Source organism: Bidens hawaiensis, unplaced genomic scaffold, assembly GCF_021521415.1.
Source record: "Bidens hawaiensis isolate Kalapana, Puna unplaced genomic scaffold, B.hawaiensis_p1.1 tig00011665_1, whole genome shotgun sequence".
Taxonomy (NCBI): Eukaryota; Viridiplantae; Streptophyta; class Magnoliopsida; order Asterales; family Asteraceae; genus Bidens; species Bidens hawaiensis.
In genome coordinates, this window is record NW_027491921.1 from 132,226 (window position 1) to 143,272 (window position 11,047).

The following is an 11,047-nucleotide window of genomic DNA, read 5'->3' on the forward strand; positions in this document are numbered from 1 at the left end:
CTTACCAGACCCGCCGCTGTCGTCGCCGCTGAAACTGCCTTGGATCTCTTCTTGTTGTTTAAGAGATTGCTCTTGTTGTTTCATCAGTGTAGCTAGAGTTTCTTGCAGATCTGAGATGGCCTTGCCATGGTCCTTGAGAGTGTTGTCAACTTCTTGATTCCTGGTGTTCGTCATGGTGATATGGGATATGTCGAGAGGATTGACTGGAATGCTCTGATACCTTTGATAGGTAAAGAACCGATTAACAGAGAAACTAGAAAGAGAGGCTAGGGTTTATCTCCAAAACATAATCATTTATTCTATAATACGTAACTTAAATAGAGTTCAACTTACAAAATCAACCCAAACAAACAAATAAAAACATAAATGGTCCTTGAACTTAATAACAAAATAAATAACGTAACAATAGGTTTTATAAGCTTTAACGTAATTATTTTGTATTGATTATCATTGATTGTTGTAAATGTGTAATTATATGGTATTAATATGCAAAAATAGTTAAATGAAATAAAATTTTAGGTTAAAATGTTAAATAGGTCATATTAATATCAACCTACAAAAACTCATGACATGATCAAGTTAATGTGACACAATTTTTATATTCGTAAAAATTTAACCCGTCAAACCACAAACATGACTCATTTAATATCCAATCTAAGTACCATGCGTTAAAGCAAAATATATGATCAATGCAAATTACTTAACTGACCACACATATTGATTCAAAGATGTGCTCCTCTTAACTAACAAGGATTCTTGATTGCTTAAAGTGAAGTCTAAGTTACCAATGGCTTCACCAATCAGATAAATACAAATTGTATTTCTTTATCTATATCATGATATCATCACTACGTTGGGACTTTCTGGAACAAGGAACATAGAATTCTTTGAGAGTTTTAGATTGATATTATTTGTTCTATATATCTCAATCGAGTAAAACTTAGAGAGATCAAGAATGAGTATGAATATTAAGAGTCAAATTTTGAACCAATGTGTCAACCAAATAAAAGATGATTCATTTTTTGCACTTATAATAGTCATGTGACCATTCATTCCAAAAATTCATTTCTTAATGAATTTTAAACATAGTAATGATGGTCAAAACCATTGTGGCAATGTATCATATACCTTTACAAACCAATTAATAATATTAAATTTTGTATATGTATAAAAAGTTTATTACAGTAATTTTTAGATGGGAGCAATGTTTTAAAAACCGGTTTGAACCGGTCGGTTCAACCGGTTGAACCGGATTTCGGGGACAAGCCCGGTATATTATACCCGGTATAGTTGAACGGTTTTGGGAGACATCGAACCGGCCGGTTTTCATAGAAAACCGGTTCATACCGGTAAACCGGTTTAAGGCCACCAGTTTTTTTTAGGCCCATGTTGTTTTACATTTACAATTATGTTAAAGTAACCTAGCGTGAAAGCGTCCATCACCCATTCACCTTTTCACAATTATGTTAAATAATAACCTACCAGGCTGCTCACCATCTCCATTTGAACTGCTACAGTGCTACCAGTCTACCAAGGTCGATTCTTATTTTGTAAAGCATATTGTGTTATTGATTGATATAGTATCCAAATTCCAAAGTAAAAATAACTTCTTGTTTAATAATTTTGCATGTATTATGTTTTTTAATGGTTTAAAATTGGTTATTATCTTGCATCTATTTTGATTCTCGGTTGATTATATATGGCTTTATTATCTTAATATAGTAGTTAATAGATTACACATGGTGACATCTCCTAAAAATAGTTTACTGTTTTTATATGGAATCTCATATTTTTATTTTTATTTTTTAGTTAAAGTTGCATTTATATAAAATTATAGTGTAAACTAGACAATCCGGTTGAACATCCTGGTTCAACCGATTATACCATTTTTTAGTATAATCCGGTACGATTAAAATACCGGTTTTTAAAACATCAGATGGGAGGGCGTAAACAGATTGATAATTTGAGGTCCAAAAAAGGAATCCGAAAGATGAGTTTAGTGAAGGGGTAAAATGGGGAAGTGAAAGTAGATAAAGTAAGGAAACCATAAGCTTGCCTTGATCCAAGGAGTCCATTGTACGGGTTTACAGCTAGCTTTGTTTTTTATTCATACTCTGTTTTCTTTTCTTTTCTTTTCTTTTCTTTCTAGGGTTGGTTTGTTTTTCATTTCAATCAAATCAAATCAAATCATCTAATGGAAGAGATTAGTACAGGAGCAGGAGCAGCAGCAGCAGTTGAGAACATGACAGGTGGTGTTGGTGAGGCTCACAAGAAGAATCGAATCCAGGTCTCCAACACCAAAAAGCCCCTTTTCTTTTATGTCAATCTCGCCAAGGTATTATTATTATTATCATTCATTCATTAAATCTATCCCTTTCTTTCTTTCTTTCTTTCTTTTTAATTAATTTTTGTTTGTTTCATTTCTATTTCTAATTGCAGAGATATATGCAACAACATAACGAAGTCGAGCTTTCTGCCCTTGGCATGGGTATTTTAGTACATTCATCAATCTATGTGCCTTTCTTATTAATTCATTCATTTATATACGCTTTTAATTGTTTCTTTAAGCGAGCCTAAACGAGCTCCTCATACAACTCCATAACCAAAACAGGCTCAGCTCATCTGCAACCCTAACCTTATCATGTGGCTCATTAGTTATGCATTTTGTAGAGATGTGAATGTTGATTTCGTAATTAACCAGTCACTTTTATTATTCAGTTTACAAAATATGATTATGCAGTTGGTGCTTTAGAGTTTAGAATGTAAATTCAGATTTTATCTCCATTTGTCTATCTCATGAATTTTGATGCATGCTACTACGTTTATTGTTTAACAAGATGCAATAGAAACAACAGCAAAAAGTAGTTATTCATTACTATCAATATTCATTGCAACTTTCTTTGGACTACAAGTCTATCTTTCTCTACTTTAGAGACTACATTCCTAACAGAATAATTAGCCAATAAAGTCACTAAATGATCTACTAGATTAGTAGTATCAACTATGTTATAAACCCTTAATAATCAACTTGCCTGAGATGAAAGACTTTTTAGATTACCAGTCGGCTACTTTCTAGATATAAAGCACTTGACTTGGCTTACTTGTGTGCATATCTGAGTGATAAAATAGTTTGGAATGAGTTACTTGGACATACATTGACACTATAGTTAAGCGGCTCACAGGGTACATGAATTTTATTAACAAGTCACTTTGATCATTTCTGCAGCCATTGCAACGGTTGTCACAATAGCAGAAATTCTCAAGAATAACGGTTTTGCTGTGGAGAAGAGTAAGTATTTTTCTTTGATGGACTCCTATTCCTAAATAATCAATTTTACATTTGTAAATGTGTGTATCCTTCATATTAAACTATGGTTAAAACCATAGTCACATAAATCGCGGTACGCTTCGGTACGGGTACGCGGTTCGCTAGGCTATACGAATTCGGTACGGAGGGGGGTAGGTTCATTTCGGTACACTTCGGTACGGTGTACCAAGTAGTCCGGTTCGATATATGTCTAATGTATTCTTATGCCTATAGTAATAAAATCTTACCAAAACACAAAACTGAAAAAATACTTCCAAATTCAAAACAAAATCTTCATTACTAATATAGTGAAGGTACCACCATACATGAACAAAGTTACAAAGTACAAAATAAGTTCAAACTTTAAAACATAATAAGAAAGACATTCAAAAGTCAAAACAGAAAGTTCAAATTTCAAAAGTTAAAACAATAAAGTTCTAATCTTGTCTTTTCCTTTTTCCTCTCCCATTTTCAACCCCTTCGTCATCAAGATCTTCCCACATCATTTCATCCAATCTAGCACTTTAGCCTTCTATGTAAGCGTTTCCGGATTGATATCCCACTTTTTGTGCGGGCCCGATTTATAAGATTCCGAAAAACGCGATTGAAGCCTAATGTTAGAGTGAATAAACACAAGTTTATCCGCTCTCTTGGAATTTAAACGATTCCGCTTCACGCTATGGATATAGGAGTATGTACTCCAATTTCTCTCGGCCGAAGAGCTACTAATTGGTTGTGAAAGTACCTTTTTTGCTACTTCGGCTAATTCGGGTGTCTCCGATCCATACGTAGCCCACCAATCAATTGCATCCATAACGACAGCATCGGCTTGCGTTGCGGCTCTTGCATATAATCCTTTCTTCATATGAAAAGTTGCAAATTGTTGTTGCAACACTTTTCGTTCAGCCTCATTTTCAGAAATTCTTTCAAACGCCTCCATAACACCAAGTGTAACTTCTTTGTCATCGTTAGGAGCCTTTCTACGCTCTCCATCGGGTGCCAACTTCTCTAAATAGTATCTATCATAAAATCTAGGACTTAAAGCAAAGCCTAAACAATGAAGAGGGATTGTCATCTTATTCCATCGAGCCACAATAATATCGTTAATTTCAGGGAAATAACTTGAGAACTTATTTTCCACCATAATATCTTTAATTTCGCCCACCATGTTATCCATTTTCTCATAAATTTCTCCCATTCTAGGACCTTCACCATCACAAAATTTAACTAGCAAATTAGTTGGTTTTGTGATGGCTAATATGTTCTCAACATCTTCCCAAAACAAGTCATCGTTGATGGTCTTAGCCACAATTTCCCTGGTTTTTCGACTATTTTCGTCCCCACTTTTCATCAATTCCCTCCAAGAATTGAGGACGGTAACTGTTGCTAGTGCCTCTCGACATTTCAATAACCTACTCAAGAGAATATAATGTGATGCAAAACGAGTCTTTGCAACTTTCAATAATTCAATCTTTGAGTTTTCTTTGAAAATTGCTAAAGCATGAGTGTGGTTAAGGAAATACTTAACAACATCCTTGCCTCTTTTATAAGTGTCAAACATCCAAAAAAATGCTTTTGCCATGTCTTTAAAAATCAGATTTAACGTGTGTACGCAACAAGGGGACCAAAATATATGTTTATATACCTTTTCGATCTCTTTTCCGGCAGCCTTGCAATTCGCCGCGTTATCCGTCACAACCGACAACACGTTGCTTGGCCCAATCGTCTCAATAGCTCCAATAAGAAAGTTAGCAATCTCCTCTCCTTTTTTCTCCACCCCTAAAAAATCCTCCGCGTACATGAACATTGCACCACGCGAATTAACCGCAAGTACATTGATAAGTGGACTCCTTTTGACATTAGACCACCCATCTGAAACAATCGATACTCCTTGGGTGTACCACGTATCTTTAACGGGTGCTAACTCCTTGTCCACATCCCTTACGCATTCGTCAAGTAGTACCGTTCTCGCCTTTTCACTTGATGGAGGCTTATATCCAACAGGTGCATTCCTTATGGCATCTATCATTTCAAGAAAGTGTGGGTTACATAACACATTAAACGGAATTCCGTTTGCACACAAGCCTCTCTCTATCTTCAAGTCCACCACGTTCCTCTCTAACACGCCAAAAGTTTCAGCAATGCCTTTCTTTGAAGGTGCACGAGTGGATAAAACTGATTTTTTTAAAGTCTTTCCCGAATTCTCAACTTCTTTTACCTTGGTAAAAAGCCTTTCGTACAGCCCTCTATCTCTAAGTACCGCTGTGCATCTTTTAATCTCAGATTTTTTGCCCACAGCAGCCCCGAAGAAATGAACGTGAATTCTCGTGTAAGTGCTTGTGAACTTCTCCTTACAGTGATTGCAAGTCCACTGTTTGCTACCTCCGGGATTCTTACTATTTCCCGCACCATGGAAAGTTACTTCACCAAGCAGTGGCTTAGATGAATCTTTGTCAATTTTCGATTGACTACCCGTTGATGCTGCTGCTGATGGATGAACAGCCTCATCATCATCAACGTCAATGTAAGTATGTTGCGTCTCACTTACATGTGTATCGCTTTCATCTACGGTTCTTTGTGATTGAGATCGACTTCCGAAAGCCATTTGCAAATTTCTAATATTGGGCAGAAAGGTGAAAGGTGGGAATGTGGGATTACAGATTGTTTTTTTGAGTGAGAGTGAAATTAGAGATGAAGGATGTGGGATTTTATAATAATGACAACCTTTAATTCGTTTTGGATATCTAAGAGTTTTTAAAGCTAATTGGTTACTATGGGCCTACTGAAGCGTGAAACGTCGCTCCTAAAATCCCGCCCAAAAAATAAACCAGCGCAACAACGATTTCAATTAGCTTTAATCGCGAATTCTTACACAAATTGAACGAAGTACCAGTGTTATAAGAATCGTGAATTAGGGTTTAGTGGATCCAATTGTACCGGAGTCAACAGAATCGCGAATTCAGACTCAAATTGAACGACGAACCGGCTGAACAGAATCGCGAATTAGGTTTTTGAGGATCGGAACGTACCGGCTACGGAAGTCGCGAATTCATCGGCGACCGGAACGCCGGCGAATTCCGATTGGGTACACAACTTACCAATTCGAAATTCGCGGGTAGTCTAGCGATTTATGTATCTATGGTTAAAACCTTGCAGAGATCATGACATCCACAGTTGACATGAAAGATGAATCTAGAGGGCGACCCATCCAAAAAGCCAAGGTAAATTCATTATTAAAAACGCAATTTGTATCAAAACTTCCGTAAATGTGAATTATGGTGATGATGCTAATATGGTTATTGTTGGTTAGATTGAGATATTGCTGGGGAAGACGGATAAATTTGATGAACTGATGGCTGCAGCTGCTGAGGAAAAGGGAGAGCTTGCAGATGGTGAAGAGCATAGTTAAGTAGTAAAACCGTTTTGGTGTTATTTGATATACGTTATCATTTCGGTTGGTATTTGGTATAAAGTGTAGATGTTGCATAATCAGTGCTCTGAAACCTGCGAGTTGGCTTGTTGTTTGTTGGTTGAATCTTTTAGCCGATTTTGATTGAAAAGGTTGTCTGGAATGGATTGTTGCAATGTTGGGATCTCATCAAGTTCCATTTCAATTTATTTTTCTATTTTCAAACAAAAAGAAATTTGAGGGTTTTTTTAGAAAGGATAAATAAATAACATACGACAAAACATATGTGGTTTGGTGCGTGATAAAAGTTAATGCCTTAATCGAGTTAATTGAGTATATGTTTTCATTATCTTAAAATAAGTGTTTAGACGTGTCATGTGTTTTCCCTTTTAATATAGTGTTAGTTTGAGACGAGCCATCTTACAAAAGTTAATGGAGTTATTGAGACGTGTCAATGTGTCATGTGTCTCGCTTTTAGTATGTTAAAAGTTACAAAAGGCCGTTTATGTGATTACATAGATGTTTTTGTGTTTCTAGTTGCGGTTCTTTATAACTTTCATGGGTTCTAACATTTAAGATGTGCAAGTTGTGGAATTGGAAATGGAAGTGGTGGTTCAATATCAGGCAATAACAAAAACAAGTATTGGTAATGGTTGATGGCGAGTGGAGAGGGATGACCCGGAATCTACCCAAAAACCCATGTTACATAAGTCAACCCGAGCCCACGATAGAAGATCCGGACTCATCAGCATTTAAGGTCATGATGCATGGCCCTCAAGGAGACAAAAGAAATATTTACCATCAACCAATAAGAATACAGATGTCACTGTCGCATTCCGTTTGGCCATTTCCACCACGTGGGGACCAAGGATGTGATCAGTGACATCAGTACATGAGAGAAAGAACTTATGTATGCTCTCACACTAACCAATAGTTACACACCGTACTTATTCCTCTACGTCGGAGCGTGGTCACAGGAAGAACCTCTTCATGTGACGAGCCTGATGGTGTATATTTTGCTAAATTAGTTGTTAGTCTTTGCTAACATTTTCATCAGATAGATCCGATTGTTGAAATGATTTGTCTTTTGTATCGTTCGGTATCCATATTTCCCTTCAGTGAGTGATTTGGAATTGAAGGATATGGATATAGATAATCAAATATCTGGTTCGAGACATCTCGTGCTTCTTAACTTTGTCAACGCTGGTGCATATTCACCCTGAAGGTTAAAAACTGACGAGGTTTTTCATGTTAGATAAACCACATATTCAAGAAAGCAAACAAGTCCAAATTCATCAGGTGAACAAAGAAATACTGGGTAGATCAACTTAAAGATAGTACTTGCATACCATGAAAGAAATCATTAACAATATTCATCATTTGTGCATGTGAAAGTTCAAATTCAATATCATAGTTTTGTTAATTACTTGTGACCACTAATTGTTATGATGGTGCGAGCATGAAGGAATTTATTTGGCATAAGGTTCTTGTAGGTATGCATATGAACAACTAGATCATGTATATTTAATACCGGGATGACAATATGACGAGCTTGGGCCAAGCATTGGTAATCCGTAATCCCATCCTCATACCCTGTTACAAAATTGTCGCATACCCAGCCTCTAGCATCGGGTATTCCCTCTAACTTGTTAAAAAAACCTTGTCCAATTCGCTTTTGTACGAGTTGGTAGGTTGGTTTTATTACCAACAGGCGAGGGTGCCTTTCCCTTGGGAACGATATAACATCAGGACCTTACCGATTAAAATGATCATTAGATTCTTTCATAGAATAAACCTTCACCAAGTGCATTCACTATTAGTTGGTTACTTATAAAACACACTCATTACACCATATTATAACAAGATTATTATTCACCATATTGACCATAATGTGCAATTTGGCTACTTCAAAGTTAATTTTCCAAATCTTTTCATACTCTTTAACAAAAGCACAATCCAAGATAAATACACACAAATGCAATCAAATCCATCACAAATGAATTACTTGTAAACATGCATCACATATAAAAGATAGATATATATCTCCATATATCAGAACCAAGAGTTCAACAACCTCAAAACCGCGATAAAATCAAGTAACAAACGACCAAAATGTAAAATAAATAAGATAGAATACAAGTCACCAGTGCACCAAAGCTCCTTCACTTTGCAACCACATAACCGGAAATCCATGCCCGAAAACAGTTTTCCAGACTCGGATCCACGATCATTCAACCACAAAGAAGAAACTTTATAGTGTCTCCACAAGCAACCTTTTAAATAAATAGACAAAGATAACATATAAATAACTAAACTAAAAACATCCTTCCTAACCTCATACGATCTCGATCCTCTTCTTCCATCACATCACAAGAAACTGCATGGATCAATCAATCGTCTGTCTCGCTCTTTTTCACCGACTTTTCCCCGCTCCTCTCCTCTAACAACTTACCCGACTCATCATCCACCTGGGCCGCCTTCTTCTCAGCTTCCTTCGCCTTTAGCGCCTGCAACTTAGCATGGTTATAATAAGCAACACCCAAGAAAGCAATGCCATAACCAAACAGATTGATCGGCGTCACGGTATCCTTGATCACCGACCACGAAAACGCAATCAACAACCAATCCTTAACCACTCCCGCCACGTTCATCGTCAACGCGGACGTCTTCCCAACGAGCAAAACCACCGCAAGATTCAACAAAAACGCACACGTGGAGTTGGTCCCGAAAATCCAGTAATCGAAATGGAAGCTCGAGGTCTCTCTGAGCTTCGGATCAGCCAAGGCACCGACAGAAAGGCGAAACAACACGGGGCGACATAATAAAGCGAGGTAATGGGATAAAACGTGATCCCCTTGGAATCAACACAAGCCTGGTGGCCTCGAAACAGACGGCGCCGAGCTGCAACATAACCCCCCAAGAATTGAACTTGGCCTCGCCGTAAGCGGCAATGTTGGTCATGGTGTCCCCTTTGAAGCCCTCTTTCTTGAACAAAACCCCAACAGGCATCAAAGCCTTAAGCATTTGGATGAAGGAAACGGAGAGCCATAAGCTGAGGGCGTAGAGCAAACCGATGGGATCATGGTGAGTGAGATCGGGTAGGGCCAATTTGTTGTGGACGATGACGGTGAAGCTGAGGAAGATCCAGATGGCAACGACAGACAGGATGATCTTCTTCACAACGCCGTCGCATTATTGGATCTGATCTGGGTGGATTGAAATAAAGTTGGTTTAATGATTTATGGAATGCTTCCTAATTTTGATATGCTAATAACCCAAGTTCAAGTCCCTACTTTAGTAGTTTCTTTTTTGGCTTTTTTTTTATATTTGTTATCCATCTATGTATTGATTGTTAAGTTGGTTTTTTAATTTTGTTTTATTTGTTTATTTTTCTTTTAATATGACAAAATTATTTTTTAGGTTTACTTCTTGTACATGTAATGAACCTAATTGATACCGTTAGAATTCACATCGAGTTTACGTAAAGCCAATGTTTTTGTTTTAATAATGTTAACTTAACGGAACTATTTTTATGGTTTAGTTCCAAAACGTAACAAACAAGCTGATATCGACCAATTGCTTACGACGCGTATGGATTCAATTTAAAAACATGACAGATTAGCCCTTGGACTTTTGTTTTTTCAGTTGGAAATTTTAGTCCCTTAACTTCTCCTGTCATGAAGGGTTGTGGAATGCTTAAAACATGGGTCGCGAATACTCGTATATATACTTGTATACATGTATGTACCTGTTTATATGGGGGTAGACGTGCTTCTAGCCAAAAGGGAAGGGGTTTGATTCCCGTCCCACACGCCTCTTTTTTTTTTGTTTTTTAGGCCTAGTTTTTTAGATTATCACTAAACAAACTAGTAATTAGGGGAAGTTAAGGTATTTTCCCTCTGCCCCTGATCCCGAACTCAAAAAATAACCGAAAGGTGGGGGTTTCGAATCTCATCCCCTCATCTTTTTAACACATAATTTTCATTCTTATTATAATCAAAATAAATTTTATGTTTATTATAATCAAAGTTATAATTATTTGAAAATATGTTTTGATATTCTAAGTACAATAATATTTGTTCAACAAGTACATAATGTTGATATAATAAACCTATATATTTTATTCACAACCTTGAATGTTTATTATTTATATATTGAATTTTATGTAGGCTAGAAAGTTTCAAAGCAAGTCAATGTCAACCCTCATTAACCTGATACACAAAAAAAAAAACCTATTAATCCATACTAACTTTGAAGATTGATCAAACGATATATGCGATACTTAATTTCATGGTAAGTTTTCGGTTGCAACGTGATGAAGAAATTACATA

At 36.6% G+C, this 11,047-nt stretch overlaps 1 protein-coding gene and 1 pseudogene across 1 annotated transcript; one reads left to right on the forward strand and one right to left on the reverse strand.

Annotated features, from left to right (window-relative positions):
* Positions 1-2,157: 2,157 nt before the first annotated feature.
* On the forward strand, positions 2,158-6,938 carry LOC143538698 (uncharacterized protein At2g34160-like). The gene is made up of 5 exons (XM_077032194.1): positions 2,158-2,335; positions 2,440-2,488; positions 3,227-3,289; positions 6,464-6,528; positions 6,618-6,938. The coding sequence occupies exons 1-5, from the start codon at positions 2,195-2,197 to the stop codon at positions 6,714-6,716; spliced, it is 417 nt and encodes a 138-aa protein (XP_076888309.1). The 5' UTR covers positions 2,158-2,194; the 3' UTR covers positions 6,717-6,938.
* Positions 6,939-8,677: 1,739 nt separating this feature from the next.
* Positions 8,678-9,908, reverse strand: LOC143538695 (putative sugar phosphate/phosphate translocator At5g25400 pseudogene; annotated as a pseudogene).
* Positions 9,909-11,047: the final 1,139 nt, after the last annotated feature.

Bases quoted from the DNA above. Each gene is read 5' to 3' on its own strand.
- LOC143538698 (XM_077032194.1), top strand. From the start codon at position 2,195: ATGGAAGAGATTAGTACAGGAGCAGGAGCAGCAGCAGCAGTTGAGAAC. The intron at 2,336-2,439 runs GTATTATTATTA...TTCTAATTGCAG, and splicing joins TTTATGTCAATCTCGCCAAG to AGATATATGCAACAACATAA. The intron at 2,489-3,226 runs GTATTTTAGTAC...TCATTTCTGCAG, and splicing joins GCTTTCTGCCCTTGGCATGG to CCATTGCAACGGTTGTCACA.